Genomic DNA, 20218 nt, shown 5'->3' on the forward strand with positions numbered 1-20218 from the left:
GATTAGACTGGAGTGGGGTGAATTGGAGTGGGGTGGATTAGACTGGAGTGGAGAGAATCGGAGTGGAGTGGATGGATTGGATTTATCTGATTTGGAGAGGGGCAGGCTGGGGTGGGGTGGATTGGACTAGAATTCAGTGGATGGATTGGATTGGGTGAGTTGGATTGGACTAGAGTGAAGTGGGGTGGATTGGAGTTAGGCAGGATTAAATTGGAGGTGGATTGGATTGGAGTGAGGTGAATTGGACTGGAGTTGGGTGGATTGGGCTGGGTTGGACAGGAGTAGGGTTGAATTGAGTGGGATGGAATGGAAGGGGGTGGATTGGATTGAGTGGGGTCGATTGGATTGAGGTAGACTGGATTGGGGTAGACTGCATTGAAAAGGGGCAGATTGGATTGAGGTGGATTGGATTGAAGTGGACTGGATTTGTGGGGGGTGGTTTGGGGTGTAATGGTTGTTTTTTGGATTGGGGTGGAATACATTTTTTGGAGTAGATTGGATTTTTGGGGATTGGAGTGGACTGGAATTGAGCAGGGTGGATTGGCTTGAGTGGGGTGGACTGAATTGGAGTGGGTTGGATTGGGGTGGACTTGATTGGGGTAGGGTGGGTTGATTAGAGTGGACTGGGTTTAAGTGTGGTGGATTGTAGTGCATTGGAGTGGGGTGGACTGGACTGGTATGAATTTGGATGGAGTGGGGTGAATTGAAAGGGTTGGTTTGGCGTGGGTTAGGGTGGATTGGATTAAGGTGGTTTGGAGTGGGGGGATTGAACAGCAGTGGGGTGGATTAAGGTTGATCAGATTGAAGTGGGGTGGGTTTGTATTGGATTTAAGTGTGGTAGGTTAATTTGAATTGGTTTGGAGTGTGGTGGACTGGCGTGGATTAAACTGGGGTGCGAGTGGATTGAATTGGAGTAGTGACGTGTGGAGTGAGATGGATTGGAGTAGTGTGGGGTGGATTGAAGTAGAGTGGGTGGATTGGATTGTTTTGGATTGAAGTGTGGCAGTCTGGATTGGAGGGGTAGATTGTTTTAGTTTGCAAAGGAGCAGATTAGAGTGGAGCAGACTTTTTTGGATTGGAGTGGGTGCAGTTTGGTTTGGGGCACTTTGATTTGGATTGGAGTGGGGCAGATTGCTTTGGATTGGAGTGGGGCAGATTGCTTTGGATTGGAGTGGGGCAGATTGCTTTGGATTGGAGTGGGGCAGATTGCTTTGGATTGGAGTGGGGCAGATTGCTTTGGATTGGAGTGGGGCAGATTGCTTTGGATTGGAGTGGGGCAGATTGCTTTGGTTTTGAGTGGGACTGATTGCTTTGGTTTTGAGTGAGGTATTTTGTCTTTGATTGCTGTATTGAGTGGGGCAGTTTTTTGGATTGGAGTGGGGCAGATAGCTTTGAAATGGATAGATTTGGATTGGAGTGGGGGCAGATCGATTTGGATTGGAGTGGGGGCAGATCGATTTGGATTGGAGTGGGGGCAGATCGATTTGGATTGGAGTGGGGGCAGATCGATTTGGATTGGAGTGGGGGCAGATCGATTTGGAGTGGAGTGGGGGCAGATCGATTTTGATTGCTGTGTTGGAATGGGGCAGTTTTTTTGATTGGAGTGGGCAGATCGGAGGGGGGTGGGTTGAGAGGAGTGGAGTGTGGTGGATTGGGGTCAGTGGTTTGGATCAGAGTGGGATGTATTGGAGTGGGATGGATTTGGGCGTACTGCATGATTGAGTCAGAAGTATTATTTTGAAAATTACACATAAGAAAGAAACAATGTTGCTCTGCAGTATTAAGAACAATATAATAGTCACTAACAAGCATTTGCAGTGCAACGGGTCTCGCATTTCTCCGTGTTAGAGCTATTAGCAGTTGTAAACTCCCAACCGGTCTTTTCTTGCTACATTAAATGGAAAAAAAGAGCGTGATCGTGCTGCTACAGTTCACTCGTAGTGAAACCTATTGGCAAAAGTGCAATTGTCTACGTAACCGGCAAAAGTGCAATTAACTATGTAACAGGGTCAGTGTCATGCAAAGCGCTCGACTTCTGCCTAGCGAAATCGTGCTACAAAAAAAGATAAAAAGTAGTCCACAAACCAGATGGAAAACAGGGAGCCTCGCATGTTTTCAGTACTTGGTCGCTGCGCTCGAGGGGGGCTAACCACCGGAAAAAGCATGACGTATGCATGCCTTCCACTAATGAAAGCAAGCAGATTTTAAAAGGCAAGCCCACAAACCAATGAAAGACACTGATGTGACATGGACGGGGCTCCGAGCCCTTTTCTAACTACTAAAGTGTCTCACAAGCGATACGCATGCGCAAGCACATGCGACGCAGGCTCGACCCTAAAAAGTTAACTATAGAAAATACAACTTTGCAATTGTGGTTATCCTGCTGGGCACGTTTTTGCTACTCGGGCAACTTCTGTTTCAGGACACTAGAAGTTAAAAGAAGAAAATAGTAACTCATTCACATCAGGAGCAGGGGACTGCACTGATAAAGTTGAATCAATCAGTGTTTGGTCCATGCTCCACGTAGGGGAACCGAAATGATAATCTGGCCTCCAGTGACAAATTACAAGACTTTTAAGAAAAGTGCCATGCAAGCCAACAAGTGGTAAGGTACAGGTGGGCTTCCATCCTAACTACAACAGCAGTACGTTAGGCATGCGCTAGCGCCTGCTATCTCAGGCGCGACTTTAACCCGTTTGGGTGCCCAGGACAAGGTGGTCTCGTCCTCATCCGTGGCACCTCACACCCCCCGTGGCATCTGATAACGTCAGCATGCGATCGTGCACTGAACTCATCAGAGGCTGCCCCCACTTCCAGCGCGGATTTGGAAGAAAAATGCAAAAGCATTACTCTTCTGATCACAGGCTGGGGTGGGAGAGGCATCAAAGGAAAGGAAAGGCAAGTTTAATACATTTTGTGCCTTTGGTGGTGATAACATTAAAAGGACCAAAGAATTCCTTCTTCACTTTAAATAATATATTTATTTGGTTGCTCCTGCTCCCCAACTCAGTGGGCATAATAAAATGGTGATTGTGGCTTCCTCCCAGGTTTATGAGGAGGAAGATAAGCCTTGGTTTATTTCAGACAGTCAGACCGATTGATTCATGGGTTGCTTTGGGTCCACATGGTGTTATTTACACGCTCTGCATATCATTTGATTGACCAATTCTTGAAATGGTAACAGTTGATTGGATTTATTTTGAGCTAGGTCTATTATGTCACTTTACACCTTAATCACATATATAAGTTGTACTGTATATGGAACTATCACACTGCCAGATGACACCATGTTACATTAGCCTGTATTTTGTGTTTTCACTATATTTTGCAAATCAGTAGTACTGCCGGTTATGTAATCAATGCCGCGATGGCCAAAACACTTAATTAGGCAGGTTTTGAATAAAGACATTTTTGCCACACTACAGTTGCCCTGAGTGAGTACCTTTTTTCATGGTGAATATGAAAAAATATATCCATATCAGGGATGTGGAATTCCTATTGCCCCACGACCGGGACATATTGTTTGGGGTCAAGGCCAACAAGTTCTCATGTTTATTTTGTCCTTAGGACAAGTAGGCCCAACCCCCTGCAGCACACACCCTTTGGCTGCCAGTTTACAGAGAAAGAAACTGTCTGCAGTTGAGGTAATATGAGTGTGTCCATATGTTAATGATGTTTGAACTTGTGTGCGCTGTAAATAAATGTTTTAGGTCACACTGCACTACTGACCGTGGTTCCAGAAAAATAAAAGTGTAAACACATTTTGAAAAGTTTAACAATATGGGGCTAAGTACATTACTCCCAGAATGCTCTCTGATTAGATGCAAATGTTTGCAGAAGCTTGTAATCAAGAGTGATGATTCTTTGCTTTCAAAATAGAAATATTGGGGAAAAAATGCAAGTAGGAAAAAAACGTTTCACTACTATGAAATTTTAGGTTCTATTTCTTTGAAGTGTCATTTAGTGAAATGTATTGATGCACTGAGTGAGTCTGGAGGGATCGGGGACCTCCATGTTCTTTACAGGGGAGCACCCTCCGAGTTTTGTTATGTCACTGGTTGCCACAGTAGTTCCTGGCACTAGACAGAAATACTTTTTGTGCCAATATGCTCCTTCTGGAGGACCAGAATGTGATCCCTCACAGTAAAGCCAGCCAATAAATAGAGAGAGAAATAGAAGTTTAATAACAACAAAATGTCTTTGTTAACTCCAGACCTAATTAGGGACCCAATTCTTAAAGAAAGTCACAAAAGTTCACCCATTGTATATGTCTTTGAATTAGTTGCTTTCATGAATTCACAAGAACTTACAGAAGTAGACCAGGAAATTGTAATTCTAGGAAATATTTGTGAACTGTATTCTAACAAGAACAAATATGCATGTGTAGATTTGCTCATGTGAAAATATATTGAGTTTTACAAGTTCACTTTCCATTCAACTACTTTTTTCCTAAGCCTGGAAGAATTTCTACTTCTGCCATGGTCAGGAGTAAATATCTAACCTTTCTCATTATGGAAAAAGATTAGAGAAGAGCTGGTGAAAAAAGTTATTAGCTTTGCAGACTCAAAGGCATTCGAGCCCTGGAACTATTGTATACTGCTTCCTTCAGCCCCAGTATGTAGATCTGCGGAAAGGTGGCAAAATCGGGAAATTGCTATAGTAGGGATTGAAATTAAAGGTATTCAGGCCCTACTATAGTAGTAGCCCCAGCATAATCAGAAGAGGCTATTATCAGAGCTCTTACACAATGAGATTGCTGCCACACTACATGGCACCAAAGGGAGAAGTAGATTTCTTTTTTTTTTTTTACAGGGCAAGTAGATTTCAGAAGCAACATTTCCCATGGACAAGTAGATATTTTAATAAATTCCACACCTGTGAGATATATATATATATATATATATATATATATATATATATATATATATATATATATATATATATATATATATATATATATATATATATATATATATATATATATATATATATATATATATATATATATAATATTATCATGGCTGTTAGGGCAGTGAACAATAGGAGTGGCAGCCACCAAGAGACTTACGTTGTTTTGACATGTCGTACAGTCCATAGGTCAAGACTACCTGAATTCAGCAGACAAAAGTTCAGAATTAAAATAAATTAGTCTGGGAGTCGTAGGCATAACCATTGATTTGCCTAGATTTACGGCTTTGGTCTCCCACCTTGTTAGCTACTTTTATTCAACGAACTTCGTCCAGAGCCAATAACAAACATAATGACTTATAAAAGTTTCTGCATCAGACATGGTCCTCAGATGATTTTCGTTGTGTTTGTACAATTCCACTCTGACTTCTTTCTGGCTGTCTCCCAGTATAGCCCCTTTGCTCATGTTATTGTCAGAGAAGGCAAAGCACCACTGCCTTTGACTAGGTTTGCGCTCTAAAAATACCGCTTACATACACATTCTCTCTCTTGGTCTGTGGCTGAGAGCACTATGGCCTCCTCCAGTAGCTGGCTTTGCTGCATGGTGATTATGCTGTAGGCTTCATGCTGTCAGTCACACTGTGTGTGTTTAAATATGAGGATTTGCCATTGATTTGGCTGGCTTCCCCGTCACATGTCTGCAACTCGGCAGTGCCACATTCAGTGCTGTGCTGGAGGCCACACTGCTAAGCTTCTGATCTCATGAATCCTGTACTAGGCTGGGCTCCAAGTCCATGAGTTCAGTGGTAGGTATAGTAGGATTTAATGTATTTTTTGTAGATTCATGGCATATTCCTAGCTGTTTATGTGAATCGTAAATATTAAAAATGGAGAGCTCCAAATAAAGTTTTGTACTCCTTGGTTGAGAGTAAAATAATTCTTTGGGGGCGTAAAAACTAAACATTTCTATTGAGAGCAGTTTTAGTTGGGTAACTAATTAAAAGAATTGTTTAATTTTAAACTAAGGCTATTTTTTAAATTTAACCATTAATTTCGGTGGGGCTGGAAAACCATCACCACAAAAGATGAATGTTCACCATGAAGCCCCTCTTATAATTTGATGGCAACAAAATTCAGACTACAATCTCACTGCAGGTCTCTACTGACATCACTAGTCATGGTAGATGTCCACTGCGATGTGGGAGTAATAGCTTGGGTATAAGTTGGTGTATATATGAATTCCTATTTTTCCCATTAGAAATATTCTGCTTAATATAGGGAGTAAAGCAGGCTAGTATGCAACTCCTCTGGTGGACTGTGTAGATCAGGGATCGCCAACAGGTTGCTCGGGTGCCACCAGTGGCTACCATATCCTTCCGGGACTGCTCTGCACTTGAATGGGACACCTTAATCTGCATAAGCTTGATGCAGATGTTCAGCAAGCACATGACATGCCTGGTGTAAATCATTGGTGTGCTATTTCCTTGTGATAGGCTTGTGTTTGTTGTATTCTTTGGAGTCTTTAACACGTTTTTTTTTTCTCAATAAGTTGTGCACATCACTGCAAACTATGTTTACCATATAGGTGGGTAAAGAACCCACTGCAGTGCTTACATTTTGCTCGAGAACTGCTGAATGATTATTGCTCCTTCTTTCTCCTTGTGTTATTTGCAGAGTTTACTATGGGGTGCATCAAAAGCAAGGAGGACAAGGGGCCTTCCACGACGTATAGAACCGATAATACCAAAGAGCCTGAGAGCATCCACATTAGTCAGTATGGGGGGGATCCCAATCAAGGACCACAATCACCAGCAGTGAAGGGACCATCGACTAATTTCAACAGCCATTCCATGACACCCTTTGGAGGATCTTCTGGAATGACACCGTTTGGGGGAGCATCTTCGTCATTCTCAGCTACACCAAGTCCATATCCTAGTGGACTGACAGGTAAGTTGGATATGTATTTTTCCAGTTCTTTTGGTTTCCCTATGCTTTCAGATTGTATTTGTGAATGCCAGCTTGAGCCACTGTAGAAAACAAAGTACATGTATTACTTCACATTATTTGACCTCTGTTTGTATAAATGTCACTCTTTTTTTTTTTTTTGCTAAACAACTGCACCTTTAGCTTATTCATAATTTCTATGCAGTTTCTTGGCTTAGATTGAACATGGGAAGAATTTACTATTGCAAGGGGTACATCATGACCGTACGGTTTGTTTCAGATATTGAAGAAACCATGGTGTAGCCTCGCAGGGAGTGGGGAGTAATTGCTGGTAGTTATCTCATAGGCTTCCCTCGGAGTGATACAAATGATCTTAAATTATATCTGAAACTTTACTGTCAGCCTGGGTCATTGGCAGATTATGTTGTGAATGTGCTTGCTGGTTGCAAGTTTTATCTGCTTGGCTGTCTTGTAAAGCCTGTGGCCTAGTATTTGATTTCACTAGACACTGAATTGCTGTGAGTGATTCTTTACATAATCAAGACATTGATCAGCGAGTTCTTATACTAGTTTTAAGCCAAGTAGAAAATAATGGTTTGATGAACCATATATTTCTTAAGCTATTAATTGCAGATTGCACATTTGTGTAATTTGTGGTTCAGGGTCATATGAGAACCAGATGTCACAGATATTGTCTCTAGTGCATCATGCAAAATTGTGAATTATGTACACTGCAAAAAGATGCGTTGTGGCGGATAGTTTGCCTCTTACTACCATTTATATCACTGTTTAGGACCAAACTATGTTTTAAATCCATGCCTCAAAGCTTAGGGCAAGAGATAGTCTCCGTTTTAGTCATGTTTGAAATTGACTTAAAATTGATTTTCTATCTGCATACATAGGAACATTTAGTTCACTCAGTCTGGTGGATCGTTTCAGTTAAGAGATTAATGTTTGTGTTAAAATAAGAGCTGGGAGGACTCATGCCTGAGGCTTACCTTAGGTGTATCCTACACACCCCAGTATTTTTCATCCATGGCATAAAGAAATAAGATCACATCAGCACCCCCTAGCCTGATGGGACTCCTTTGGCTTCCTTTGCTGCCCCACACAATCCTCAAAACCAGCTTTATAATGTACAAGGCTATCATGAATAGCACCCCTGCTTATCTAGCAGACAAGCTCACCATCTCTGGTGGATCTTTGCACACCTGCACCCAGGATAACATCATACTGCAGGCTATGGTGTGTAAAAGAAATAAAACAGCAATGCCTTTTCCATCTAAGCACCCAAGATCTGCAACAACATCTCCATATCCATCAGGATTGCTCCAATTTGGTACAGAGTTAAAGACTCACCTTTCTAAAGAGCACTACATAACAATGTATTAACCAGCTACAACCCAGCTTCCTCTCCTCTTATTCGCTGACTTTACGGATGACTTTGATCATGTGCAGAGGTCTGCTTACTTTTGGCAAGGTTTGCACAATAGAACTAACTTATACATACATAAATAAACCAAAGCAAGGTCCGCAACAGCGGACAACTAATTGGGCACCTGTTACGCCAGGAGTTTAGACTCTGTAAAGATCTGGCACTTAGCGGCATAGAATGCCAAAGATAGGTCAATCAATACAAATACTGCCTTTAGTATTATTGCTGATGCTTGGTCGACACTGTTGATGCATTGTAGCATGTGCTTCTCGATCGTCCAAAGTGTGATCTTCTGTGTTATTTTGGCTATCCTCGCCAATAATGGGACTTGATAAGTTTACTCTCCTTGTAGAACTGAAGCTGAGGGTACCACTTGCATTTCAGGGACCTTGAGATTTAAAGGAAATTTGATTTGAGGATGTTATGCAGTGGTTTGCAAGTGTAAAGTTTGAGGGCTTGAAAGGCAGCAGATCAAATGTATACGGACTGTTGCCATGATATGGGGTAGCAATGTTTCTTAACAGGCCTCGACTATGGTTGTAAAACATGGGTCAAGTAGTGAAGCTTCTGGGTGTAGTTGTGGCATAATGTTTACTCCCTATATTTGCTAAGTGTTGCTTAGTTATCCTGGGGTAATGAATGAAGAAAAACATTTTCATAGTGCCTATTTAAAATGTAAACGTAGTTGGGGCTGGTCATTGTGGAGGGTGTGATAACTAGATGTACACAGAAAAGGGGTAGGGGCAACACAGTAGGGTGAGTTTCAAGTGACTTCTAAAGCTTAAGTGGTTTTCTTCTAGCCTGAGTGTGATGAACACTCATTGCAAATCAACACCACCATTCCCCTTGCTTTGATGGGAGACCCTGGAGGATGTCATTTGAACTGACTGGAAGGTAACCTCTATTTCAGAGGTCCCAGCCCCGGAATGGGCACTAGTTTTTCCTCAGGTCTTTACAGCAATAAAAATGTGTACATGGATATGCAGAATGTAAAATGGTATTAATTTTCACTGTAGAGCAGTGGTTCCCAACCTGTGGTCCGGGGACCCCTGGGGGTCCACGAAGCCTTCTCAGGGGGTCCGCGAGAGCATAGAAAATTAAAATATATGAACAAATATTGACAAAGCAGGTCCCCAGCTTTCAGTAATGACTCAGGTGGGGGTCCCTGGATTCCCATGATGAGTCAGTGGGGGTCCCTGAGTTCCATTAATGTTATAGTGGGGGTCCACAGAAATCAAAACGTTGGGAACCACTGCTGTAGAGTGTAGGTAGCGACCATGACTAATGAGAGGCAAAACCTCAGTTGAGTCATGATGCTACTTCCATTGCTCAAAAATGTTAATAAAAAACGTAGCATGCTCCGCATATCTGCTTGCATAGATTACGCCATGCTCTTTTTTTGTAATCACATGTAGTTGTTATAAAGAAAGTTACGTTGAAAGCACAAGGGGTTAATTCCATGTTATGAAGTAGAAGCACATTACCTATGCTTTGTCTGTAAGGCCACAGTTGCTTATTTCTGTCACCTGATTCTAGAATGGAATCTGTGAGATATTAGCACATTGGAATATTGGGAATTCCATGGAAGACAGTGAAGTTGCTAAGTGTTAATAATGGCTGGCACAGACCTTTTGTTACTGCATACCAATGTTTGTCTTTCAGTTTAACCTTTTTTAAATTAGAAAATTCTACCCACAGAGGGTGGAATCTTTTAATAGCTTGATAGCACTTCTGCCTCAGTCTATACAGTTTTAACAGCCATTTTCCGCGTTAAAGGCTCTATAACTTAGGTTCAGGAACTTTAACAACTGGTATAGTCCTTGTTAACACCTTGAAAGGCTTTTCAAGTCGGTTCCACTGTATGAAACCAAGCCAGCTTATGTGTTCTGTGAGGAGGAAAGGGATTAGGACTTCCTTCGTCGGAGAGGACTTGACTGGATGAGTTCGGAGGCCCAACTGACGAAGACCTGCTGTGCCGAGTTCTCTGTAGGAAATGAGCCGGGTTGGATCAGAGGGTGGTCTTCCAATTGCAACTCAAAAGAAGAAAATCCAGCAGTCGGATCCGTAGCCTGTGGAGAAGCTTGATGAACCCGCTCCACCGCTCAGCCTTCTCTTCTGTATGCTGTGCACCCAAGTGTTTCATTCCGAAAATTGACATGCTGGGCTGGTGGTGTTCTGGTGTGCATGCATGGACGGGAGAGAGTACAGTTCCCTCCTGTGTCTTCGCTTCACCACTCCCTGAGGAGGAAAATCCCTAACCTACAGTTAGCATTTAGCAGGCTCCTTTGCTGTTTTCCTCAGAGCAATACTAGGGTGAGCCCCTTTGTATTTTAACCTTTGGGGGTGCTTCACATCTAAAGGTGCAGACCTCTGAAGTCCCTGAACATTTTGAAATACTATTGCGGTGGTGTAAGAAATTAAGGTACCTGATGGTGGTGTTCAGTACAATCTCTTTTTGGTTGTTTTATTGAATATTGGGCTGTACAGCTATAATGGCTGTACACCGAGTAGTGGATTCACATTGGATTCTACCTTACAGAAGGAGAGCTTCCACTGCGGGTGTTGTGCCATTTTTGCTTCCCCCTCTAGTACAGGAACATGCAGGAAAGCATTAGTATAATCAGAAATGTGACAAGTCTTGTAGTTTTCCCAGTACCATGAAGCAGTGCTTAAGGTGAGTATGGTGCTCTCGCACATTTACTCCTGGTGATTGGTTGAGTCCTCAAATAATAATAGTCTTTCATTTTAGTCTTTTATCAGTAGTACCCTCGGAGAGTGTAAACAAACTCCACCAGGTCCTGAATTAACAAACATGGTATCACTATGGAGCAAGTACTTGTCTCCGGCTGCAGCCCTTCTCTTGGGTTACAGTTGGTAGTCCTTACCTAAACAAAAGCTGAGGCATATTCTATGCAGTGGAGAGGGTGGCATGTTTAGTTGTTCTGTGGATTCTGCTTCCTTGACTTTCAGAATCCTGCTGCGGTCTTCGACTTTAATAGCTTCAGCATCTCTGGTCCTGTTGTTTTCAGGTGGTTGACTCAAGTGAGTTCAGGTACGGTGTTCTCAAAGTTTCTAAACTCGCTGTATTTGAAAGCCTGCCAGTCAGCATCTTCCTTCCCTTGCGTGGCGGTGTCCTCTGTCCTTCCAACTTTCATGATATGCCATGTCCTATGCCTGTTGCCTTGATAAGTACTTTTGAGTCAGATACCTCCCTGCTCTGGAGCTAATGAAAAACGAGTTCCAGACTGACATCCAGTTTTTCGGTCTACCTCCCTATCTTTGAAAAATTGCAAAAACCTGGTGTCATGAAGCCTGATGCGGCCCTAGACTAATCTGAAGGTAAAAAATGTGAAATTAAGTTGATGCTGTGACTTGTTGACATGGGAGCCTTTCAGACCTATGTTATGTCCTAACCTTTGGCTTCAAGTTACTTTTGACCTAGATGTTTGTACCCCACTTTAACCATAATGGAAGTGGACCCAATGATTCCTTTGGGAGGTGGGTTTGCTGGTGGTATCCGGTGTGTTAATTGCCATCAAGCTCGGTGATATTGACCCTGGTTGCTGAGCTACATTGCTAAAATTGGACAGGGTTTGCCAAGATACTGTTCTAGCTAATTCTTTTTCAAGGCACAGTTGCTAGGAAACCTTTTGTCTGTTTTAGAAGTTGCATGTACAGCCTTAGCAGTCTTTCTATTTTATATGAGTGAACTGCTGAGAGTTAATTATTTCAGCACAACATAGAGCGTATATGTGTTCTGCTCATGATCATCACTTCCTTCTGGTTAATGTGAGCCAACAGCTCAACTTTACCTTACACCTTAGGTACAGTCTAGAGGGCAACACTGTAATGTTTGTTGATGTGCATTTTTATACTTCTGTTAATCTGTAGAGTAAGTAAATCTCTGTGCTTTCTAAATGATATCTCTTGCTGAACATTGAGCCCTAGTCATAGGGCTGAGCTGCAGGTGAAGGTCTGTAAACAGATTGATGGCTTTAACAACTGATATATACTGCAGCATAAGGGCTAGAAGGTTATTAGAACATTCCACCCACAGATGATAGAATGTTCTAAATTAAGTAGGGAGCATCAAAAAAGAATTGGAGAAGGCAGCTGATACCAACTATTATTCCATGAGCCACTCAATTGTCTTCAATGCTGCTCCCAACATTCCAGTGTTTTATTGAATGCTATTTGATTGTGTTAAGGACATCTGGGGTCCCTGCTGTTCCACATTGCTACCCCAAAGGATCAAGAGCCAAGTAAGATCTTTCGAAATTTGAGAACACTTCACTGTTGTCTGAGACCTGCAATAATAGTTGTAAACGAAATATACTCGCAATTGAACTTGCTGTTAATCACCCACTGCCTTAGAATGCAGTGACAATGCCTGACAGGTCCATCTCAGCTTTTCACCTCTAAGCCTAACATACTGCTTGATTTGACATGAGAAACTAAAACCAAAAGACTTTAGATCTATTGCTCAGCTGTGGAAGCAGAATATCCTTGACCACCTGAAAATCAAAGCCACCCCCATCCTGAAAATGGATGGTGGATAATCCCAGTAGCATCCTTTCCACCTACCGCCCTACCTTAAACTTGTCATATCTCAGCAGTATCTTGGCAAGCGAACAGCTTCAGCTGTGTGTATGTCAAACTGAACAAGGTTCTCTGACTGCGAGTTAGTAGTCAGACCTGTAATCCCTTTAAGAAACAGAAGAAGGCTAATTCATCCCTGTTTAAAAGTTGCCTGTTTGAGCACTAATGATCTACGAGATCTCTGTGGCATGGTACATTATAAAATGCCACTACAACGACTGCTTGATTGATTGAATGTAAATCTTGCCTCGCTAACCTGGATTGTGGATTCAGTTCTTTCTACAGAATCACAAACAGAGAACCTTTGCAAGCGCTGAGGAACAGATTACTCGTGGGGTAATTGGGGTCCCACTTTGTAGCCAGTACTTGGGTTTTTGTTATTTGTTACACCCCACCGCCTCCCTCCTGCACCCCCTGAACCTCCGCCACCCACCAAGCCGTACATGTATGCATGTCTACACATGAATGCATTTCCAGGCATGTGTAGACAATATCTAAAAAAAATGAATTCACCGAAGATTAGAGTATGTTGACCCTGGTCCAAAATTGCACAATTTTCACATGATGTTTGCAGCTGAAGAAAGTCACATTTATGTCAGTGGCTCTAAAATCAGGTTCTAGCCTCTGACAACCGAGGTGAAAACACTACACCCTTCACGTCATCCCACGTAATGGGAAATATTGGGTGAAAATCCAAAAACGAATACACAACTTAAATATTTTGAATTAGATTTGTTTCCCACAGGTGAATGCATGGATGACAGCGATAGGAAAAGATCCAGCATTTGAAATTAAGATGTTCTTAAATCAATGTCTTGCACTGTTCCAACAAAAGTCACAGTTTGAAGGAATTTGGAAATTCCCACTGAAAGGATTTACAGACTTCCAGGTAGACCATTTGAACAAATCTGTCCGCCAAGACCATTTTACACTGCGGATATCTGCCATCATAAACCCCTTCAGGCAAGCTGACACTGTCCCATTGTAACTTTTGGTGATTTCAAGATGCACTGCCATAACCTATACATTTCCCAGTGATTCTCTAGGTTATATATTGATATATTTCTATGCAGTTCTCCTATTTTACCAGGTAGTAGTGAAACTATCTTAAAGAACTGCTGCTTCATAAGTAGCTCCACTCTTGAACTGGAGAGAGCTAGTTATATTTTTTAAAATCGTTGAGTCCGAATTGAATTAGTGGTAGTTTTCGATACTACAGTATTTTGCAGGGGCTTTCTATAGCCCCCAAAAGGCATTGACAACGGAATACAGTTTTAATAATATTGCCCCCCCACACAATCTGCAGTATCAGTAGTTTAGCATAGTCTCCTTCTTTAGCACCACATATCTTTAACATGACTTCAGAAGCGGCCCAGACTATGCTCCAGTGCTTAACTTGTTAAGAACAATATAAAACAAGAAGTGCAGTGCTTAAAAATGTCTGGGTGCCTACTACCAGTGTTGCTGAATGCTAAGGCTAGTCTTGCTTCAAACTCATGTCTTTCTGCCACCACCCTACACTACCTGTCTTCCACCATCCTACACTTCTTGCTTAGCTCAGTCTTGGAGGATCTTTTTCATACCTTATTTTTGTCTGCAAATCTATCAGGAGTGTGAAATTCCTGTCGTCCTAGAACATATTGTTTGGGGTTTGGATAAATAGGCCTAGCCCACTGCACCACAATCCCTTTGGCTGACGATTTAAAGTGCCAGAATATGGGTCTGAGAAAGAGCATTATCTGCCCCTAAGGCAAGGTTTGTATCCTTATGTATAACTTGTTCAAATGTGTATATATGGTTCATTAATGCAGTCTTTGACATTAGGGCGAGCATTTATAGGATAAGCAGTGTTGGTTACAAACACTGCAGCACTCAGAGTTCATAAATAAAAGGTCCTTCAGTTAAGTTCAGTTACAGTAGACTCTTTTATTGGGAAACATCGACATGAAGGAAAAGCTGTGTGTTCAGCTTCCATTACTGTCAGTGGATCTTGGATAAAAACATGTTTGTAGCTTTTAACAATTCAAGGTTTTTTATAATGCTCTAGAAATGCTCCCTGGGAATACATGCCTAACTATGAAAGGAGGATTGGAGAGTGCTTTCAAATTAAAATGTACACAAAAAACTGCAACTTGAAAAAACAATTTAACTCTTTAAACTATTGTGCTATGTTAAATCCCAGTCCTCTGAAGTGTTCTTCAGTAAGTGTTCAATAAATGCCAATATGCAACAAGCATTTTCAATGCAGTAGGTCTCGTATTTGTGAGAGTTAGAGCTATTGGCTTTGTAAATGACAATGTCTTTTACCTATGTGTTTTGGATTGGAGCGCAGTGGATGTATAGCAGGTGACACAGCAACCCTCCCAAGCCTGTCACTGCAGGAGAGAGGACACAACAAACCTGCCATCTTGGGGGTGTTTTTGCTTCATTCCTACGGACTGGCTGTGATACCCCAGAGATGCACCCTTTCTATTGTGTTTACCTAAACTTTTATAGCACCAAACAAGCCACAAAGAGGCACCTTTGTGCCATTTAACCTGGAGAATGAGGGGGCTCAAAAGAGTTAGAAGAAAAGAAAAAGGGACAGCCAAATATTATTGTGTGTTGTGTGTTAAACTTATAAAGGAATTATTCCTCTACATGTGCAATACCAGCCTTACTTGTTAAAGCAAAGAGAATAACAGAAGAGGCAGCTTAACTGCAAATGCTTAACTGCAAATTAATTATAGCGATTTTATAAAGAATAGCACCTGCTCTGCAGCGTTATGAAATGGCGGAACCTGCATTACCAACCGCTATATAAAAAAAATAAGTGTTATTCCCAGATTGCCCCAAAACGCACCAGACAAAGAACCCTAGGGGAGAGGATGTGTTTTAATGGTCAGAGCTGCTGACTTTGGAGCTAGGAAACATGGTTCAAGTTACGGCGCTGGCTCAACATCCTGTGATTCTGGGCAAATCACTTAATCTCCCCTTGCTACCAAAAATGAATGTGTACTTGTGTGATGTAACCGGTACTCATGTAAAGCGCTGTAATTTGTATTAAGTTTGCGCTAACTGAACTCGGTTTGAAGAGGTCCAATTTACATCTAAGGGCTAGATGTTTTTTGCTATCAAGCTTGAGGCCACGAAGTGCTTGGGTCTGAAGTCACGGCTCCTTTTCCACCATTTTCAAGACCACACTTTTCACCATCTCCTTGCCTACAGTTAACCTATGTGCTTGGTTGGTGACCCTTCGAATATTATCAAGAGCACGTGCTATAGCCTAGTGTTAAGCTCTACTCAAGTCAGTGGTTAATGCACGCACTGTAGAGGTCTTGACAGAATGAGAATGTCACAGATTAGAATTCCGACATATCTTTTTCACCTCTTAGTCCCTGCAAAGGCAATGCAAAGGAATTATAGCTATTTTGTTAAGAATGGCACCTGCTTTGCAGTGCTATGAAATGGCAGAACCTGTATTACCAAGCATTATATATATATATATATATATATATATATATATATATATATATATAAGTTATTACCAGACAGGCCCAACACGCACCAGACAAAGAACCCTAGGCCCTAGGGGAGAGGATGTGGCGTAAGGGCCAGAGCTGCTGACTTTGGAGCTGGGGAACAACATGATTTGAGTCTTGGCGCCAGCTCAACGTTCTATGATTCTGGGCAAATCACTTAATCTCTGCTTGCTACCAGAAATGAATGTGTTCTTGTGTAATGTAACTGTTGCTCATGTAAAGTTCTGTAATACCTTTTTTATCAAGTTTGCGCTATACAAAAACTGAAGAAAAAAAAAAGGTGCTCCAATACGTTTGTGTCGAGTTCGCGCTACACAAAACTGCAAAAAACAAACAAACAAAAAAAAAACCTGCACACCTCTCAAAGAAAACAAGGAAGAAACATACCGCCATGAGTGCGAAGCACCAAGGCCAAAGAAAATAAATAGTGTGCCACACTACGGTATCTAGCTGATTTTTGAACGGCAGGCCCAGGAAGGAATGAAAGGGATGGGTGTGAGATGGACGTGGTTAAAGCCCACAGAATAGATTAAAACATAGCGAGAAAAGCAGCGCTTCCACACTGCTATGTTCAACCTGAAAAAAAAGAGTAATAATAGAGAATTAATGGAAAACCATTATGGCCTTCATGAAAGTGAAAAACAAAATGCTGGGCCAGATTTTGAAAGGAAGTCACAAAGCTGCAGGTATACTTCTTTCCGTTGGTGCAGATTTTTTGACTTTAAGAAATTCCCAGATGTGCACAGAAGTAGGAATGATAGCCGCATTTCTAGCAAATGTTTGTGAATTCCATTTTCTCATACGCAAATGTACACATAAATATATATGATCTTGCAAACATCTGCTGAGTGATTGCAAATTCACTTTTCCTACAACCATTTTTGACACCCTGGAAAATGTTTTACTCCTGTCCTTGTCAGGAGTAAATTTCCAAACATTTGCAGTGTGGGAACAGATTGGAGAGGGGTTGGTGAATACACAGGCTCTTGGGGCTTTCCATCCGTGGATCTACCACTTTTTGCCTACTTCCAGCCCGTATAAGGACAACTGCATGAAAGGTGGCAGAATCCGAGCCTTGTTGTACTCCAGAGCCTGTTATAATATGAGTACTAACACAATCTGATACTGTCAGAGGTCTGCTTCAGTGAGAACACTGGCATAGGTTGTCACTGAACTGCGTGGCACCAAAATAGCCAAATGGAATTCTTTACAGGAAAAGAAAGCATCCTAACCGTTGGACAGGTAGATTTATTATAAAATTCGACACCCCTGCCTGTTACAACACGTTTCACACCCTCCTCCTTTTCTCCCTCGTGTACAGTTTCCTCTCTTTTTCCAGGTCAAAGTAGGCGGATGAAAAACAAGTTCCAGTCCCCACCCTCCAGCACACTTTAAACACTGCTTCGAAATCAACATCACTCCTCATCATCTCTTATGTATAAAGCAGTTACTAGGTTAGAGAGTTTAAGCAACTCACAGTTGTGCCAGCGTGGTGCCTCAATGACAAGCAGGGCCTGGTGAGCTAAAAGAGGCCACTTTTAAGGCTGGATACATTGGCATTATCGACCCTTGGCCAATATATTTGAAAAATGATGTTGTAATATGCACCTTCTAGGACCATCTCGTTACATTCCCTCGTACCTTCCAGTGTGGTGCTGACTTAAACACGTCGGACAGGTTGGCGTTGGTTCCCACTGCCCCCGGATGGCGCAGACACAGAACTGACCCAAATGCATGCTTTCATTTGATCGTTGCAATCCGAGTTTTAATTGAGGCTAAGCGTACAATCCCAGCGATTTGAGTGATTGTCCTCCTAGAAACATCTGCCACGCTCATGCCTAGCACGGGTGAAGCCCTCCAAAAATGCCTCACGAAGCAAACATTTGACTACCATTTCCAATAACTGAGAGCCTGCGTCGGTTGCGTCACTGCACGACAGTAAAGCACGTGCCCCCGTAAAATGTTTTCGTTTGATTTGCTCCACCATCTGCCCTGCAAAGCCTGACATCCGAGATTAACATGTACTTGAAAACATAGACGAAAATGAGCAGATGGCTGAACATTTTGTTGTGAAACTGTGAAGGCTCACCGAATCCCTTCATCAGATTGAAGGAACTGCGAAGACACCAGTAAATCATTGTCGAATTCTAAAAAGCTTGAAGCGCTTCAGTGAAGGTTTGCCACGAGCACTTGTGATGGTGCTGAATTTCAGGGTTGGCATCAGGCAGCATGGACATGGATTCACTAAAACACCGGGTTGGGGGAAGTGACATCACACACCATTTGACCACAATGATATTTCAGGTAGTGACATCAAATTACCTTCTTCCCAGGAAGTCATGTAGCACGGCCATAACCCTGCCGGCATAGTTGGCATCGCTGTTGTTCCATAATAAATCCATGTTTAAACACAAATGTCTATTTTAGATACCACCCATGTTAGGGTGCTGGCATGATTTTTGAAAGTCGTAGGGCATAATACTGCCTGCATTGTATCTAGTGAGTAAGTCAGCCGTCTTCTAGGAGAGGTCCGGGGGTGGGTTCAAATAGAGCATTTTAAAGCAAAATTTTCACTTGTTTATGAAAATGTCAAAGACTGAAAATAAACAATCATTAAATAGCCGATACCTTTTGTGGTGTGACAAGTGCATGAAGTCAATGAAACAGGTCTATCCGCAGGAGTCGCTCCTATCTTTTTCAAAATGTACTATAGGTGCCACATATATGAAAAATTACCTCCAGGTATGTGGCCAACCAACATGGCCCTCGTATCATAGTTCACTACTGCTCCGCTAATTATTTAGCAACAATGGGTATCATGAAACATTGATAATTGCAGACGGACGCAGGAAGGAATGCAGCAATGAGATGGGACCCGGATGTCTCAATGGCGAGCACAGGCAGAGATTGAGTGAGGCGTGTGACGCAGGGGCCCTCTCTGGACATGGTGGCACCAGGAGGACTGAGAAATCGGAAGATCAGCAGCTCTGCACGCTGGGCTGGGGCCTGCGCAGAGCAGATCTGCTGTGGGGCGGCGGCGAGTTGAGGCAGGACCCTGGACGAGCGGCCTGACCTGGTGAGTGTGCCCTAGCCTGTGCGCTGGCCCTTTCTGGGGAGGGGTGTCTCGCCAAGTTTGGGATGAGTGGGTCTACGCTGAAGCAGAGTCCCGTGCAGCAGGGAGTACTCCCTCAGAGACTGTGCGCCTCTCTTCCTTGGGGAGGCCTCATTGTGCCACATTCTGCCATGATACTGTGGGGGAGGGGGGCATCAACCAGTGCCAGCCTAACAAGAGGGTCTGAGAGCTTGGTGGGGGAATGAAGGCAGCACGGCTGAAGGTGCTGGAGTGCACGAAGCAGACCCTTCCTGGTGGTCGGGCCCCGATGGAACTATGGACCCTGGCTGGGAGACACACCTTAGAGTGCCCCACCAGGCAGCTACAGGGGCTCTAAAATTAACAGCAGACTTGTGAAAGGAGAAGAGCAGGACGGGGAGGCTGAGTGGTACTTTGGAAAATTGTGATGGGGAGCCTCGCAATCTACATTGCATGTCCAGGTCGCTTGTGGGGACAGGCTCTGAGTGGAACAGAGAGCTGAAGACAGATGAGTCATCCCCCCCCCCCCTCAAAAATTAAGACGCAGCGATCAGTGAACTATTCCCCTCTCTACAATCATTGAACTAGGCGGCGGGGGATCGGGCAGTGGGCTTCTGGGCCCTGGCCGGCATCTGACCACCCCCACTGCTGGTCCTTACAGCATATATGCCTCCCAAAAAACAGCAGTCGAACAAGGTCTCTAACTATTTCACCTCGACT

The 20218-nt window shown here is 42.8% G+C and overlaps 1 protein-coding gene across 4 annotated transcripts in view; it reads left to right on the forward strand.

The window, feature by feature from the left end:
• The window catches only part of YES1 (YES proto-oncogene 1, Src family tyrosine kinase), a 321603-nt gene that overhangs the window by 136512 nt on the left and 164873 nt on the right, over positions 1–20218 (forward strand). For all 4 annotated transcript variants that reach the window (XM_069219977.1, XM_069219978.1, XM_069219980.1 and 1 more), the window contains exon 2: positions 6583–6855. In XM_069219977.1, coding sequence (XP_069076078.1) covers positions 6591–6855 — 265 coding nt within the window. In that variant the 5' untranslated portion in view covers positions 6583–6590. The remainder of the gene's footprint in view (positions 1–6582; positions 6856–20218) is intronic.

Source organism: Pleurodeles waltl, chromosome 2_2, assembly GCF_031143425.1.
Source record: "Pleurodeles waltl isolate 20211129_DDA chromosome 2_2, aPleWal1.hap1.20221129, whole genome shotgun sequence".
Taxonomy (NCBI): Eukaryota; Metazoa; Chordata; class Amphibia; order Caudata; family Salamandridae; genus Pleurodeles; species Pleurodeles waltl.